Here is an 18,377-nt window from a genome sequence, read left to right on the forward strand (position 1 = left end):
CCCTATGCTGCCGGCCCTCTCTCGGCCTCTCCATGTAAAGAAGGGCCACAAGGGAAATGTAGCCCCTTTCCATGTCACTCAGGGCTACACAGCCTGTGGGGACAGGTGACAAAGGCAGACCATGGAGGTGAGACAGGTGTTTCAGCCAGAGAGAGGGAGCCACGAGGAAGCTGTGCCCCATATTCTCCAACCTCAGCCCCGACCCTGACCTTCTCCCAGGTGCCGCTACAAACATGCCCCAACTGGAAGTAGAGGAAAATGTAAAATAATGTGTGGACAGGTACCCCCAGGACCATGCTGGCCTGGTATTTACCATCTTTGCGTCTATGTTTTCTCCCGTGGAACACGGTGGGGGGGTGGTCCCTGTCTGCGCAGCTGTGGTGAGGCTTAACTGAGCGGCGAGGTGTCCCCCGCTTACAGAGTCAGGCACTTAGGGAGCACTCCGTGAAGGCTGGCTGTTGCTCTTACAGGGATGGATATTTACAGTTTACAATGCTTGGCGAAGGTCACATGAACAGGAAGGAGTACCACTGCAGACCCAGCCGAGACTCCGAGTGGCCGCACCTGTCTCCTACGTGCCCCCAGAAGCCCATTTGGCTCCCCGTTCTGCTCCCTAGCAGTTGCTGTCCCAGGGTCACAAAACCCTCGGTGGGGCTCTTGCTCTCCAACTAGCCCCTAAATTATGACCTTGTTTTGAACTCAGTATTGACGTTCCCACTCATCATCTAGGACCCTACTCAGTCCTCTGGTTGCACATACCCAGGTCGCAGGCCCAAGGCTGCCCATACCCGTAGAATATGGCGTGGCTGGGGCCCCCACTTCCCTGCCCCTCCCCCCCACCAGGGGAGAGTAACTACACAGCCTCTTCCAGCCCCCATGAGCCTCCTCCCCAGGGGAGGAGCAGCTTGCTGGGAAGTTTGGGTTTGGGTCCTGCCACTCAGTCCCACAAATACAGACATTCCCTTTCTGACTTCCCTGGAAGCATCCCCCACGTACAGTCCCTGATGCCTGAGAGCGCAGCGGGTTCCTCACTTCCTGTTCTGAACACTTCCTGTTCTGAACACTTCCTCTGCACCCCCTGGGTGGTGGGTGTCCCTGCCTATTGAGGGAGACCAGCCCTAATTTAGCAGATGCCCTGGGGGCCGGGATGCCTCTGGGCTGAGGCAAAGGTTCTCTTCAAAGTGGGGTCACTGTGGGCTGTCTCCAGTTGGGCCTCTTGATCTTTGGGCTACATTTTATAATCGGGTCAACAGAGAGCAAGGAGTCAAATATGGGCCTTAGAACTGATGGAGACTTAACATGGGAATGCTGTGTCCACATGCCCTTTGAGGAAGCCTTCTCTCCTAGAGTGAGCCCACCACAGCAGGGCAGGGCACCGGTCAGGGATGCCCCAGCACTGTCTACACCTGGGACACTGGGCTTCATCTAGGGAGAGAGAATGTGTGGAGGAGAAAGGTGAGGGTTTAAAGTCAGAGAGCCTGGGTGGCTCAGTGGGTTAAATCCTCTGCCTTCAGCTCAGGTCATGATCCTAGGGTCCTGGGATCGAGCCCCACATCCGGCTCTCCGCTTGGTGGGGAGTCTGCTTCCCCCCCCCCCCTGCCTGCCTCTCTGCCTACTTGTGATCTCTCTCTCTGTCAAATAAATAATAAAATCTTTAAAAAAAATAAAAAAAATAAATAAAGTCAGAGTGGCCAGAGCCTAAGTCCCAGCCCTGCTCCTTACTGGGTGACTTTGGGCAGATGACTCCCCCCCTCTGAGCCTGTTTCCTTATGTCTACGAATTAAATAAAATGATAGTAAAAACAACAACAACAATTTCCCCTTTAGAGCCAATATTAGGAGACACTGAGCTAATCATGGATGCGAAATCCCTGGCCCAGAGTAGGTGCCCAGACAATCACGAGAGCTGGCCCCGAGTCTCAGGCTCCCTGCACCGTGTCCCCTTCCTCCTCCTCCTCTCCCCCCGCACGCTCTGGGGCCCCTGTGGACTTCCTGCCCGCTCTTCACTCTGGCTACTCTCCCCAGCGGCTCGGGGGCTCTTACCTGAGAGAACTGCCAGTGGAGCTTCATTCTCTTGGCTTTGGCGTAACTGCACTCGATGAGCCGAGGCCGACTGTTGACGTCCACCAGACACCTGTTGTCGTCGTCGTCGACTGTGGGGCTCAGGATGCCCACGTGGATCTGCTGACTGCTGGTGTAGTACACGTTCTGCGGGGCGGGGCGGGGCAAGAACGCCGGTGAGCGTAATGACGTAATGACGTAATGTCGGAGAGATGGGAGGGTCCAGGAGAGGGGACTGCTCCCTGGGCCGCTGGCAAAGGTAACACAATCCTGTGGGCGTCACACGATTTTCTGTTGCAGTGGACAGGAAAGCTTTTTACATCCTGATCCAGGATAGTCTCTGGTCCGCGTGTAGAACTGAGACAAAATTTTTGAGACCCGAAACTTAGTCTTACAATAGGCAGTGCAATCTGGTATTTTCCATTCTATTCTTTCCCTGAAAAGCATTGGTCATAAACTTTTAAATTGATTTCACCACCCACAGTTTAAAAAACATGGCTTGGATCCATGATTTGCAGGCTTGCTGATTTCCTCCCTCCATAAATGTTTTGTACAAGATTTGTGCTTGGCCTGTAGAAACGAAGCAAGAGACCTGCGCCAGGCCTTAGGCAGTTCAGAGTCTTGTGTGATCCGAGACATGGAACATAAAATTTCCATCCAGATTACAACTGTGTAGAGCAAGGGTTGGGAAACTTTTTCTTAAAGGGCTGGGTGGAAAATATTTTTGGCTCTGCAGTGTGTTGGGTGGTCCCTAAGGCCGCTGCCAGATTTGGTGATTCAGTAGGACTCCCTAGACTGCCCGTATTTGTACTCACAGTCATTCTTATAGGAAAAGGATATAAGTTTTATCAGCAAAGGGAAAAGGCACATAGGGCAAAGTCAGGGGAAAATCAGGTGCCAGCTCCCCAGGGTCCTCTCCTAGAGGTCACACAGGATGCACTTAATTCCCCCAACAAGGAGCTGAGACAACACAGGTGAGATGTTTTCTACTGGGAAAGCTCTACAGACTGAGCTGGGGTTTTTTGTTTGTTTGTTTTGTTTTTTTGTTTTTATCAGGGCTGGTCACGTAGGCAGCCTCTGCCTGGTACATACCCATATTCCAGACTCCCAGGAGCAAAGCAGGTGTTTAGCATAAACCTTATTGTTTGTATAGTCTGGTTGGGCATAGCAAGCTACTCTTACACATCTGGGAATGGTGGGAACCCTTCTGAAATACAGGTTCTCAGATGCCTGTCAAGGGCCAACATGGTAAGCAGATCTTTCAAAGGACACAGTCAGGCCTGCTCTGTTAACTCTTTCCTGCCCAGAGGGCCATACTGTCTGAAAACTCAACTCTGCCATTGTAGCCTGAACACAGCCACAGACAATATGTAAACGATGGCTGTGCTCTGAGGATGCTTCATTTACAATAACAAGGGCTGTGCATGGGCTGTAGATTACTGGCCGTGGTCCAGAGGAAAGCCACATGATCTCTGACCTTCAGAGTTTTCAGTCACTTCTCTGAAGTGGTTCCCCAAAAGGGCTCTGAGTGGACAAGTCATAGGGTTCTGTGAGCTTTTCTCTTCATGTTACTAAAGAAATTAACATCCCCTCCCCTTAGGATTAGGCCCCATGGGCAAATTGAGATAATATATTTCTTTGCTTGAGGTTAGAGTTAGGGTGGGCCCTCTTATTATCTTCGTATATTAAACAATTCACACTGGTAAATATTTTTGATTCATTCCAAATGATAAGTCATTTCTTGTTTTAATAGAAGAGGGTGGTTGACAAGGACTTTTAAACATGAGTGCATCACAAAAAAGGGACTGTGGGGTGAGAAGGGTAGTGCAGGGAAGGAAGTAAGGGGTGGTTCTTGGGGGGCATGTTCTTCCTGACCCTTGGAAGTCCAGGGAGGGCATGGAGAGGCAGGCGGGGTTACCCTTCAGACCTAAGAAGAGCCTCAGGCCAGTGTATGAGTCAAGGCCCCAACAGGAAACAGATGACACACTCAGGGTCATAGAATCCAAGGAGGGTATAATAAAGGCATAATGCTCCATGGTGTGGGTAGGATGTAAGGGAACCACAGAGATTGTATAGTTCCATGAGGATAATAACATGGAGCTGTTACCACTCCCAGACCCAAAGGGATGAGAGAAGAGAGCAGTTACAAGACTCTGTAATAGAAAAGTTATAGAGAGAAGGTTGACTTGCAAGAAGGCTTCAGGGTGGGGCTTGGGGATAATGGCGAGTGGTGGTGAATAAACACTTCAACTTTACTCTACCCTCCCCACTTTGTTCTTCTTCTGGGTCAGCCCATTGGTGGAACCCAGCTGGAAGCCAAAGAACATGAGAGCCCATTGAAACATTCCATAAATTCAGCCTCCTAGGGTAGAAGGGGAAAGATGGAGAGTAGATCTGGAGAGATGAATAGGAGACACTCAGATAATCTTATAAGTTATCAGATTTGGTGAATCCATGGAAATTGGCATTAAATTACTAAGATGACTGATTTTTCCCATAATAGAGTTGAAGAATCATAGTGATCAAAGTTCTGAGCCCAGGCCAAATGTGGAACGCCTAGCTTCAATGTGGAAATGTGACCGGAAAAGAGGCAAGAGGAGACTATTCAACACCTATATTGGGTAAGGGACTTTCCATCGTGTGGCCCGGGTTTCCGGTTCACCACCAAGGAAAGCCGATGACCTGTGGCTTCCGGTTTATTGGAGGTGACGGAAAATATGATGACAGGATTTAGGAAGTTAAACAGATGCTGTTAGGCATCTAATCCATCCATCCATCCACCATCCACCCACCCTCCATCCATCCAACAATCTCTAAGTTGAGATCTGAAGATAACAGAGATGAGAGAGCCATGCTCCCTCCCCTGGAGGATCCAACAGCCAAGATGGGGAAACTAACATATCAGGAAATAAAGGCTCTAATCACACTAATATGATCATTGTTTCTGCTTCCTCCACTGGTGTCTCCCGACTCTTGGTACTTTGAAAAGAGAAATAAAAACTCACCACCTCCAGAAAGGCTTCTGTGAATGTGCCAAAGCCTAGAGCCCCCGCCTACCACCCGGGCCTCTCTCCAAGAGTACAGAGCGATTTATGCCCTTGCGTGGAATGCAACCATGTTCTGTCCTCAGGACATGGGGCAGCTCTTCGTCACCCTGCATGCCAGGACCCAGATTTCCTGAGGCTCGGGAGTGTGGGCTGCCCGACAAGGACCGCCAGAAAGCAGTTACTGCTACACCCCTCCCCTTCCTTCATCCCTGTCACCCGGGCTTGACGGTGGTCTCCAGGCCAGGCTCTATAGACACAAGCGGCTGCCCAGGTAATGGCGGAAATCAGTTTTGTTCACTCAGCTGCTCGGAAGTGCCTGGGGGAGACGCTCTGAGAGCGTGGCGTGCACTTACTAGCTGGTTTGGCGGTCACTGGACCAGCTTATAGCTCCAGAGGCTGGGCAAATCCTAATAGGGACAGATAGTTGTTTGTTACTGAAAAGCAAACACAAAAGTGCCTCTTGGGGGCGGAGCAACGAAGCTGGCGGATCAGAGAGAGCAATTCGGCAGAGGCTCTGCAGTCCTCCCTCCGATCCCTCAGAAGTCCAGCCGGCAGTGGACTGAACTGGGAAATGGCCTGAACACAAAAGAGGGGAAACCGTTTCCTATAAGATGTCCCACTTTTAGTACCAGCGGCGCTGGGCTTTCTGAGTCATGGGCAACCTGGAAGATTTCAGCAAGAAATGACTCAAAGCTGTGGCTCCCAGAGAGGGGCAGTCTGGCTAACCAGGGGGGGATCTGCAATGTCTGGAAACATCTGAGGTTGTCACGATGGAGGGGAGGGACGATGCTACCGGCGTCCAGGGGGTAGAGGTCAGGGACCTCTGAGTTCGCTGTTCAGCCTCCTACGATGTACAGGACAGCCCCCGCCCTGCAGCAGAGACTTTTCCGACTCTGGACACTGAAGGGGGTGGTTCGGGAGAACCCCCGCCTTAGGTGGCTGGTAACAAAATTTGTAATGTGTTCAGCTCCTACTCTGGGCCAGACACAAAGCCATGCCTTATCCCACGGAATCCTAAAACAACTCTAGGAGGTGGGGGCTGCAATGATCCCCGTCTTGGAGATGGGGAAACTGAGGCACACGACATTGGGTAAAAGTCTCACAGGTGGAATAGCTGAGATTTACATGGAGGCAGTGTCAGTCCAAAGCCACACCGGTGACCTCTTACCTTGCTCCCCTGCCTCCCCTGGGTCCCTGCAGCACCAGCAGCCAGGCCGAGGGGGCGGGGGTGAGGCCAGGAGGCTGGCTTAGGAAGCTTCCCGTGGTGAGCCACTTGAGCTCTGAGAGAGGACTAAGGGAGCAGCAGAGGGCTGGAGGGCCTTGTACCAAAACACCTGTGATACAAGAGTGTAAGAAGTGACATTTTCCCGGCAACTCCCATCAGTGGCGGAGCGTGAGCCAGAGCTAGAGCCTGCCCGTTGTTTCACAAACCACCCCCCCCAGGTGGGGTGGGGGACATAGAGAAAAGACATCCCTACCACTCGGTTCTTCCTCAGCTGCAAATGACAGACCTACTCATTTCCCACCCACTCCCATTCACCTGCACAGGGCTTCAAACCTGATCTGGGCATTTCATTCTGATGCTTGCAGGGAAAAGAGAAAATGCCCTGGCAGGGGATCGAACAAAAACATCTGTGTCTTGGGGCTTACACCAGTGGAATTCTCCCCTTCCTCAGGCTGGGAGCAGGAGTCACAATGAGTGGCTGAGTGGGATAGCCAACTGGGGAGAACACGGCGCCCCTGAGTGCACACTTCTGCTCTCGGGGGCCATGGAGCCAAGGTCACACAAAGACCCCCAGGGTCAGAGGTGCCCCTTGCTCTATCACTTCATCTCCTGGATAAGCAAAGGCCCCCAACCTTCAGGATGCATGTGGGCCCCTGGACAGAGCCTTGACAGCTGTCCTCCACACCCCTTTCTCTACCTGGCTGGTGTGGAGGGGGGACTGGCCTCCACCAGAGACAGGTATGGCCTCACATGAGATCTGCCCTTCACCCACATCCGACAGCACCACATGGACAGACACGGCCACTGGCCCCTGGAGCTGTCCCAGGAAGGGAAGAGGGAGAAGAGAAGAAACAGAGTTTAGTACACCTGTCTGCCAGTTACTGTCCATATCTGTGGTCACCTCCCGTTTGTAAGGATGGGGAAACTGAGGCTAAGAGGGTATGCAGACCTTCCCGGGGTACAGAGGCAGGAGGCTGCTGTCTCCCCTCCTACTTGGGGGAGCTTCCAGGGAAGGCTGAGACCTTGCTGACTCAGGGCCTTGCTTCCAGTCCTGGGTCGAGCATCCCATATGGTCTTATCTCCCCCAGCCCTTAGCAGGGCCTCCGCCAGAGCAGAGGCTGAGACAGGTAGGGGGAGAGGGTGGAGGGCTCCCCAGGCAAATCAGGAGCACAATGGGGTTGGTTAAATGACATAATAACAGGGTTCCAAGGTGCAACAGAAGTCCCAGCCCTCTTCCGAACAAGGGGCATATGGATTTGGGGCAGCTTTAATCTCTTTAATTAAGTGATATTTCCTGGGTAACACTGATGGCCTATGGAGTGGGCGCCCTTGAAAAATGAGGTAGAGACATTCAGAGACACTCTCTCATCGGGAGAAGGGGCAGCAAACCTTCCTCAGCCCGGAGAGTGCAGAGGTGGTGGAAGGAGGGGAGTCATGGCGGGGCACTTTTAACAAGAGGCTCTAGAACCTACTGCAGGGTAGAAACAACTCTATTTGCAGGGCACTTTCGTGGGGACAGTGACCCAGGATGAAGCAGGGTCCTCGAGGTCATTTCTTTGGAAACTTGCAGGAGATCTACCCTTGCTGCAGCCCAGAAGGTTTCAGAGCCCAGTCCTCTGTGGGGGTAGGTACAGTGAGGATACACCAGGGGAGTGATAGTCTAGGGGTTGAAAATCAAAAACAATGGCTAGATTACAAAATATCAGAATGTGGGATTGGTGGCAAAGATCCCTGGAGAGAAAGCCAATCTGTGGGCTGGACCACTGACTGCATGGGGCGGGCTTCTGGGAGGAGGGGATGGGTGCTGGGCTTTGGAAGAGAAGAAAGATCTGGGAGCAAATGAAGTCAGGGAGAATGGAGGGATCAAAGGGACACACTCTGGAATGCAAGCAAGGGAAGGCAGTGCTCTCTACCTTGGTCACACAGTAAAATCACCTGGGGAGCTTTAAGAACTCTTAGCAGGTGAGCCTTGGTATGGGTCTGTTCCAGGTGATTCCAATGTGCAACCAAGGTTGAAAACTAGCTGTATTAAGGACATTCTGTGCAGCCTAGGGAGGAAACATTGGGACAGTGCCTAGAACCTTCTGGATTCCAAGCCTCCCTCTCATCTTGGGGTCAAGGGGGAACCCCACTGGCAGGGGTACGGTTTGCAAGACTCCAATGAGGACGGCCAAGGGGTTAGGAAGCACCACTGTTTAGGAGACCAGTTCTCAAAGTGCGGTCCCAGCATCATCTAGGAACTTGATAGAAGTACGCATTTTAAGCTCAACCCCAGACCTGCTGAATCAGAAACTGAGCAGAGCCCCGGAGTTTGTGTTTTAACAAGCCCTCCAGGTAAGTCGGACGCATGAGAACTACTTTGAGGACTACTGGTCTGGTGGGATAGAGTCAGGTGGACCTGGGTTTCCATTCGGCACCCCTGCCCTCACTTTGTAGGTGGGAAACCATTCTGAGCCTCAGTTTCCTGACCTGTAAAGTGCAGTTGTGAGGATTATAACATTGCTCGCCCCTGGTCTGGCCACAGGAACTACGGGGCAAGGACAAGGCAGGCAGGGACTCAGTAGAGAAGGATCTCCTGGTCCAGCTGCCCATTCTCAACCCCCTGGCCTCTGAGTCAGCCCAGCCAGTGGGCCTGTGGGTAAGGATTCACGGAAATGGCTGGCAGGGCCCAGACCTGCACGGTGTGTGTGTTGGGGTGGGGGGGGGTACAGAGAAAGAGCCGAGGCTGGCCTTATTCAATCTCAATTTAGAGTAGTGACTGTGGACATCTGTAATATGTGCTAGAAATGGGCTCTTTGTCCTCCTTACCAAGAATGAGCTGCTGGCCCCTCTGCAGAGAGGGCAGGCTGATTTAAGGGTTTGGTTACTGGTCATTAACCCCTTGACACAGAGGTTAGTTATAGCGCAGAGCACCGCAGGGCACAGATGCTAAATCAGGAGTGAAGGGGAGTCATTTCCAAAATGATCTTCTGTTCACTAAGCACCGAACCAGGTACGTTAAGGGAAGGAAAACATTTATAAACCTTTCTGTTTGCCAGAGTTGTGAAGGAGAGCAAGGTCCCCAGCTCAGAGCTCCCTGTTGTGAGCCCATTTCCCAGGTGGAAGGGAACAGGAGAAGCTAAGGACCCGAACCCACTGTGTGTGTGTGTGTGTGTGTGTAAGTAACAGCCCCCCCCCCCCACGCATAGCCAATAGACGATCTGGTTTAATTCAGCAAACACTCCTTCGTGCCCACTGGGGTGTAGCCAGAGCAGGCACCGGCGAGCAGAGAGGAGCAAGACAGGGGTGCCTCCGGGGAGCCAGGTGGGGAGACAGACATCCAAAAAGGGAAGAGAAGAGCCTCACAGCCAGGCTTAGAGGCCTGGCTTAGCAGGTCGGAGTGCTGGAGGGGCCAGAGCTGGGGTGATGTGCTCTCCCCGGGGCTGGGCTGTGAGTGGTCAGTTTGGAGAACAGCCTAGGAGGAGAGTAGTGTGCCCAGATGATGGAGTAGGATGAGGGACCGCTGTCCTAAGGGGAAGGACAAACGAAGGCAGGAGGCTTGGCACTACCTTGCCATTTTGGAGAGAAAGAGTCCCTGCAGGGGTGGGGAGATGAGGCTGGAAACTCAGCTCAGGGCTGAAGAGTTGATGGCACCCTGGGACTTCAGATCGACTGACCCTCCACCTGCCAGCGCATCCGAGGAATTCTCAGGCTCTTTGAGTCACAGCCATCCAGAGGGCCTGGAAAGGGAGCTGAGGCTAGAGGTGATACAGCCCCTTCTGTGGGTCTGTCTAGGGGACAGAGGAGAAAAGTGAGCTTTGGGCCAGGGTGCTGTCTTTGGGCATACGACTGAACAGAAAAGACGAAGTGAGGCCTGATTTCTACCTCTCACTGTGCACCTGAGCCAGGATGGCCAGGTCAGCAGCTGCTCTGCACTGTTGCTGGGCTTGGAAATTCTGACTTAGATTCATAGCTCGTGTGCTTCATTCTGGTACCCACACAATGGGTGTCAGCCCTCTCTCCACCACCGTCTCTGGGGCTGTTTGCCACCCAGCCAACCCAGGCAGCAACCCGCATCTCCCACCTTGCTCTGTCTTCTCTTCCTGTGTCATTCTGAGCTCTTGGCGTGCCCTGGGCTGTGTGTTTCCCTTGTCAGGCCCTCTGCCCCAGGAGAGAGCCAGGTGGCAGCAGCCATCAGCTTCCTGAATGGAAAGTGAGGGTTTAGCGGGAGTGAATTACCATCGAGAGACCAGAGGCGAACTAGAGAAGGCAGCTGCAGGGTTCTTGATGTTGACGGTTTTATTTGCTTTCTTGTACCAGTGTCTTGCTTCACTCTGGCCATCACAGTAGGCATGTTTCACAGCCAATCAGGGTGCCCCATTGCCTTGGCCCAGTGATTGGTTCCAGGTTGGACATGGTGATCCCGTGTGGACCAATAAAAGTCCTCCCTCAGATTTTCTATTTGTGTGAGTATGCTAGCAGGTGCTAGGCCCAGAGCTACTTGCTGCCTTCTTCCTCAGGTAAATCAAGGAAGCCTTTTCTGCTTGAAGATGAGAGGGACTAAAGTTACATATGAAGGGAACCATAGCCAAATGGGAGGGAGGGCAGGTGAAAGGGAGAGAGAAAAGAAGAGGAGGCGGAGGAAGAGGAAGAGGAATAAGGAGAGGGGTGAGGAAAGGAAGAAAAGAGAAGATAGGAGTGCAGCAAGCTTCATTCCTGTCCCTGGATCCAGCCCTGCCTGAAGCTGGGGCCAGGCATGGGCTTGTCAGTTACATGAGAGGAAAACTATTTTACATTTAAGTTGGTTTGAGTTGGGTCTCTGTCACTTGCAACTAAGAGTCTTAACAAATATAGAACACCTAGGAGACATTTCAAGAACACTAAAGTGAAGGAAGTAAAAGGAGCAAGTCCCAGCGGTCTTCAGCTACGGGGTGAATATAGATGGCATGCACGTATATGTTTCATTCAGTTATTATATAAAGCAAGTCACTTTTCTAAATAATAAACTACTGGTTTGTGAATGTCATTTTTTTTTTTTAAACAAGATAAAGAAGTATCTCACTCATTGGCAGGCTAGTATGCTTCCTTTACCGGTTGAAATGCCAGTGAGCTTGGAGGGTCATACAGCATTGGGAATCCCCTGGGAGTGGACGGAGTATCTGAATATCCTCCATCATGTAGGTATAAGAGGAGAAGAAGCTGAGAACCACAGGGGAAAGAAAACTGGGTTCCAGGAAAGCAAGGCTGGCAGGGCTCAGGATGAGACAAGCAGCAGGAGCCCCGGACTGGGATCGCTGTCTGAGCCATCTCCCTGCAGCCTCCTGTGCCTGTCTCTAGGCAGCAGTGCCTGCCCACTGCCCCTGGCGTGGACCTTAGCTGCTCATCCTCCCTCTGCTGCTGCCCTTCCCTCATTCCTCCTGCTCTCTGCACATTTCAGAAGAAGAAGAGAATGTGCAGAGCCAGGGACTGGGGCAGGCAGTTGTAAAGAGTCAGGAGCAGGTGTCCTTGCACTTGGCCTACAATATCTAATAATGACCCCACCTCTGAGAATGGCTCCGGCCAGGGCTGGACCTCAAATAGTCGGGGATCTGTGACTCCACTACCTGCCCATGGATGAGAGTGGGTTGTCAAGGGGCCAAGAAGGCTGTCTCCTCCCAGGAATTTAAAACATGAGCTGGAGAGACACAGAGATGAGACAGCTCTGTAGCTAAGACATGCTTAGCTTGAACAGATCCATGAACTCTTACGGCTGAGGCCCCTGGAGCTGTCCCCATTCCTGCCTTTCCCCGACCCCCGTTGGCCCACCTTTGGAGTCTATGCAATGAATCACCGGGTTTTCTGCAACAGCACCCACACTTTGTTTTCAGCTGAAGCTGCCCAAATTTGGGGCAGTTGCTGCTGTTGATAATAACTTCCCTCCCCTCGAATGCACAAATACAGCTCACTTGTTCAGTGGGAAGTTCACGATCTCGAAGAAATATCAGACACCTGCTATCTGACTGCGGGGTCCAATTTGGTCCCAATTTTGGAAGGCACTGCTCAGAGCCCTTCTAAGCTGTGTCTGCTCCCTGATAACCAGCTAAGCTGGAACAGATCACGTGCCCTTGGGAAAATGCCCTGGCATTCTTCATTCCCAAACCACAATCGTCTGCCAACCCTGCATCAGCTTGTGATGGTCAATGTGTGCGTCCCAACGACTCGAACAGATTGATTTACTGCTCTGCCCTGGGAAGCCCCTCCTGCGTTCCCCTCCCCGACTGAGCTATTACATGTCCCTGCATCGTTAGTGTCAGACTTGGTCACATGCCTTTAACCAATGGGATATGAACAGGAGAGACGTGTGGTCAAAAAAAGAGCCATCATGTGATCTACCATGTTGCTTTTTACTCTCTGCCACCGGATGGGCAGCGTCACAGATAGGAGCTGCTTCTTTGGTCACCGGAAAAGGGGAGAGGACACAGAGCTGAAGCTGAACCATGCCAGAGCCTGGAAAGATGGTGACTTTTTTTATGCACTGGTGAGACATTCGGCATAACTGTTGCCTGCAGTGCCTTGGTAGACCGTGCTTTAGATGAAGAGCACGGCTTTGTTACTATTGGCTGCTTTTGACAAGGCACTGCAAAAGGGAGATAAGGTCAGCAAAGACTTGGACAAGTAACACGACCGAGAAATGTTTGTTATTGTAAGCCACTTGGATTTCGAGGTCATCTGTTACTGGAGCATAACGAAGCCTGAACTGACACAACCATTTTGCTCTGCTCCCTCACCAAGTAATCACACAAAAATAGAATCACAGAATGGGATGCATGCTCTTAAAAAAAAAAAAAAAAAACAAAGGAGTTGGAAAACAGGTACCACGAAAACTTGATTCAGTGTAGGGAGGGGAAGTAGTTGACTCTAGAAAGGTTAATTCTGGACCTGAACTGCCTAATTTGATTCCCTCCCTCACCCCCTTTTGTTCATTAGCTGTGTGAGTACAGATGATGCCCTTGGCCATTTGTTCTTTCAATTTCCTCATCTGTCAAAGCAGGCGGTCAGAGCAGTACCTGTTGCACAGAGTTGTTGGGGAATTGTATAGTCCGAGGGCTTGTGAGTGTTAGCCATTAGCATTGGGTCTGTAACATGGTTCTCTCCCATCAGGTTACCAGGTTTCCGATGGCAGGAACCATGCTTGTCTTGCTCACTATTGTATCTCTATTGTTCACATCACTGCTTGACATGCCACATGTACTCAAAACACATTAGCTGATTAAATGAATGTCTTGATAAACTATTCCAGGGACCTTGAACTCCAGCTTAGAAATCCATCCAGGTTTCCTTCCTAGTGCCTGTTTCATGTCCGTTACTCTAAGACTCCTCTAAGCTCTCTCTTCTATTTTGGACCAGAACCTTGGACAACACCTTCTATATGGCCTTGTGGATTAATAGTTTAGATGGAATGGGATTGTCTCTCGAGGACAGGATTCTCTGTAGTTTTCTCAGGATGCAGTCTGTGCCAGGCCTAACTCTTATCTGGCCCCATGAACAATGGGGGAGGAGGGGCTTAATCGTTTGATGGCTCACCACAACTGTTATCCTGCACTGAGTTAAGAAGAGTTTAGAAAGTTCCCAGAGAAAGGGGAATGTGTGTGAGAGAGAGTGCATGTGTGTGTGTATTTGACAGAGATTTTAACATCTGAGGTCAGTGGTGATCTGGACTCTCCAGCAATCTCAATGATCAGGAAGATGGGGGAAAGAGCGTGGTAATAAAACCTGTAAGTTAAGATCCAGTAGGGAGAAGTTAGCTCAGAGAAATTGACCTCATGTGGATGAAATATCAGTGCCTGATTGCAATTTGCAAATATAAATCTTGATTGTGCCTGCTCCAACACCATCTCCATCTCTACCTTCTTCCCTGAGAAGAGTAAAACCTGCTTTACTGGGGAAAAAAGGTCCAGCTCACGTCTTTACTGGATGTTACAGACCCCAGAGAGCAACGCCAGGTGGACTGCACTATGGCGGAGAGAGTATTAGGAGACCAAAGTCCTTCTTTTGGGGATTCCTTTTCTTGCACACAAGACAGTTGCTCAGTAAATACTTTTGGATGAACAAGTAGACAAATGCATAAGTGAGTGAATGAAATAATACAAAGTAGACACCATAGGCCAGAGTGATAATGTTATAAAATTGGCTACAGATTTTTCCTATCCTTGCATGCCAACTCTGCCTCTGCCCTTCGAGGCTGGGCTTGGCCGTGGCCTTGTGACTGACTTTGGGCAAGGAGAACGTTTTCACAGCAAACATGATGCAAGCAGATACTTTCTTGCTGCTCTTAGAAACCCCTGTCACGGTCCACATGTGAAGAAGCCTAGATCAGCCCACTGGATGATGAAACACACATCCCAGAAGCTCCCTCTTCCCAGCTGACAATCAGCCAACCTCCAGAACCTGACTCAGCTGGCCAGCAGTTGGCCATGGATGCCTGATTGAGCCCCGCTGAAGCTAGCGGAAGACAGGGCCAGCCCAGCCCTGCCCAGCTCAAACTGTTGGCTCTCAGAGTCTTGAGATAAAACTAACATGGATGGATCATAAGCCACAAAATTTGGGGGGTAGTTTTCTATCTAGTAAAAATGATACAGGTAGCTCATTTCAGAGGTGTGTTTGTGAAGTATAAGGCACAGAACGTAGGTCCTCGGCAAAGTGCTGCTCCTTTGTCCCCTCCCAATTGCAGAAAATAAAATATTTATACTAATGATATTATTTAATGAGGTCTTACTGTATGTCAGGGATGTTAAATGCTTTACAAATACACTTGTTTCATCCTCAAAATAACCTTAGATAAATGGAGTATTATTGTTTCCATTTTTAGGTGAGAAAATTGCATTAGATGGAGTAAAGGTGTGTATAGCAAGGGGCAAAGCTGGGACCTGAACTCAGGTCACCTGAATCCAAAACCCAACTCCCAGGCACTACAATACCTTGCTCCTTACTGAAGAAGGAAGGGAAGGTTCGATTCTACCCCTTCCCACCTGCGGCCCCCATTCCTGAAGTGCTCTTCCTGCTCTGCTTTTGCTCATGCCACCCTTTCTCTAAGTTCCAGGTGCAGCTCCTCCTCCTCCAGGAAGCCTTCCCTGACCTCTCTAGGTCACCATGACCCAGCTCTTCTTCTTCTTGGCAGCTGGGACTCTGATCCCTTCCAGTGGCAGAGGGGAAACTCCATGAAACCCTGCTGATCCTGGACCGATGTGATGGGGATGGAATTCAGTTGCTTTGAGAGCATGGGAGTGGGTACTTTGTAGGGTCCAAGGTGACTGCAGTGGCTGAATACAAGAAGACAGGATTCCCTAGTCTGATTTCACCATCCCTTTCTTCCCAGTCTCCCAGTTCCATGGACCTACGTGGTATATCAGGTCTAACTTTCATTGTCTTTATGGATTTTCTCGTCCTCATCCCAACCCCTGATATGCTCTGTGCTTTTTTCCTGGCTGATCTTCTTTTGTAGCTCCCCACCCCCTCAGGACTTCCCCAAATGCCTCCCAAAGTCCCAATATCTTTTCAAGGACAGTCCTTTCCAGCCGAAAGCAACTCTGTCCCCACCGCACATGGCTCTTCCTGGAGGACACTGTCACTCTTATGGGCTTTGAATCTCCTCATTATCCCATGAAGGATTCGAGACAGAGCCAATATTCCCCTCCCCCCACAGCAGCACCCCTTCCACACCTCAGCCCTCCATCGGGGACAAGAACATCTCCTTAGGCATCAGCCATCTTACCCAAGTGCTTCTCAGGCAGTCTGCTGTGCCCCTCCCTCCCACCACGCATCTTGTCAGGCCATGAGTGGCCGCACCCGCCCCGGGGCCTCAATTCTGGGGAGGGCCACCTGTGCTGCACTTCAGCCGCCCATATCCGGATCCCAGCCCTTAGTACCAGGAACTGCTGTACCCCTAAACCTTTTCCTCCGCTGTCCTACTGTCCCCCAAACTCCTATTCATCATGACTCCTCACTCTCTCACTTCCTGAATGCCTGTTCATCAGTCTGAGATCTTCCAAATAATAACCTTTTCTTTCCTTGCCTACCTTTATTGCCTTCCCAGCCTCTCCACGTTCCTGGAAAGGCTGCACCCAAATTCCTTCAACCACCCCCTTGCCTGCACCTTCTGGTCTTTGATTCCTTTTTTTTTTTTTTTAAGGTTATATTTATTCATTTGACAGAGACAGCGAGAAAGGGAACACTAGCAGGGGGAGTGGGAGAGGGAGAAGCAGGCTTCCTGCTGAGCAGGGAGCCCGATGTGGGGCTCGATCCCAGGACCCTGGGATTAGGACCTGAGCCAGAGGCAGACCCTTTAACGACTGAGTCACCTAGGCGCCCCTCGGTCTTTAACTCCTTATTCCTGCTGCCTTTGATACCCCGTAAGCCTGTCTCTGCAGCCTGTTTGCCTTCTCTCCACTCTCTCCCTGGATGCTGGGCATGACCTACGAAAAATCCTGGAACTGGGCAAATTAGACCCTCCACAGAATCATGGTCTTCAGCTGCAGCCAGGTCCCGCCACCCTGCCCTCCCCCCACTAGGCCTTCTAGGGGTACCTGCTTAGTCTCTGAGCCACACCCCCATGTAGGGTGTCCATACCTGCTGCTCTGGAATAGAAGCAGAGCCCCCATGCTTGACTTGCTACTCGGCCCACACACGTGTTCCCCTTGGACCAGCCTTCACCCTGCCCTGGGGCCTCAGAGGAAAAAGCTCCTTCCCTAAGTCCAGGGCCAGCCCCACTGGCCTTGGACCCCAGCCCCTCCTGATCTCGCCATTTCTCCACCCCCAGAATGTTGCTTCCTTCTCCCCCAACATATCCGACCTCTTTCTCTGCAGACTTCCTTCCCTCAGCCTCAGACGCGCTCCCTTATTGCTTCCCTCAAAAAGCAAAGCAGAATACACACCTCTCGACTCCACACCCCTCCTAGGAGCTGGTCGGCTTCTTTTTCTTTCCAGCCCTTCCTTCCTAGCAAACTCTGGGGGAGAGGAGTCTACGCTCTCGAGCTCCCTGTCCTCACTCGCCTCTCTGGATGGAGGTGCTCTACCGACCACGTCCGCCCAGACGTTCCGCGACCTTCACGTGCTCAGGAAACACACCAATGGCATCGACTGTCCTCATTCCTCAGGGGCAGCTGCCAACTCAGACTTTGCCACCCTAGAAACCCCCAGAGCAACTGAGAAGGTGAATACCGGCTCAGTCCGTTTTGTGATCATCACTTAAAACAGGCTTAAATTTTCTCTGAATTCAGTCATTTCTTCATGTAATCTACAGCTGTTAAGTCCCTATAATGCCCCAGGCAAATATGACTGAGTGACTTCCAAGCAGATCGGGCTATTCCGAGTTGCTAAAGAAGCTGCAGAGACATAAATGTGTTCTGTGGCTCAGTTCTACAAGAATTAAGACCAGCAAGGCCCTTTTCCTGCAGAAAAAAATGTTATGAAATTTTCCTTTTAAGCGTGTCCTTCACCCAAGTCAACCTCCACTCCCACACGTGTTCCTGCATTTAATAGTGTATTTTGAGCAAGAAGAAAAAAAATAAAGCTGTTCTAGTGACTGATTTAGAGGGCCCGGCTCTGCTGAAGTTCCCAGTATATTAACACAGTGCTAACCTCAAGGACTCCACGAAAGCCCTGTGTCAGCAGCATTAAGGCTCAACAATGAGCAGATTTCAGAAAAAGCAGCTGGGACAAAGGCAGTGTGGTGACAATGAAGTTAGTTGGAAAAATCAAATACAAGAACCGCGTTGTGCCCACAATACATTCTGAACACATCTTTTTAGGAAATTTCCTGAACTAGACCAGCCTATCCTTAAGCTGTCCTGGTAGAAACACCATTCCGATGTCAAGACCCCTAGCTATTCCCAAATCCAAGGACTGTCCCACCCAGAAACAGGAGCAAGGAGCCGCCAAAGATGCAGCTGGCTGCTTGAGGGCCTGCCTTTGTGCAAAGGGCAGCGGAGCACACACAGGAGCTCTGGGGAGAGCTCCCCACTTCCTGCTCCAGACTGCAGGAGGAAGAGCCTTTGCAGGGTCGGGGTGGACACTGTGCCTAGGCGGTCC

The 18,377-nt window shown here is 51.1% G+C and overlaps 1 protein-coding gene across 1 annotated transcript in view; it reads right to left on the reverse strand.

Annotated features, from left to right (window-relative positions):
* GALNT18 (polypeptide N-acetylgalactosaminyltransferase 18) overlaps window positions 1–18,377 on the reverse strand; it is a 350,227-nt gene that overhangs the window by 12,532 nt on the left and 319,318 nt on the right. Inside the window, exon 10 of the mRNA XM_047691422.1 lies at window positions 2,043–2,207. Coding sequence (XP_047547378.1) covers window positions 2,043–2,207 — 165 coding nt within the window. The remainder of the gene's footprint in view (window positions 1–2,042; window positions 2,208–18,377) is intronic.

This window comes from Lutra lutra, chromosome 10 (genome assembly GCF_902655055.1).
Source record: "Lutra lutra chromosome 10, mLutLut1.2, whole genome shotgun sequence".
NCBI classification, from domain to species: Eukaryota; Metazoa; Chordata; class Mammalia; order Carnivora; family Mustelidae; genus Lutra; species Lutra lutra.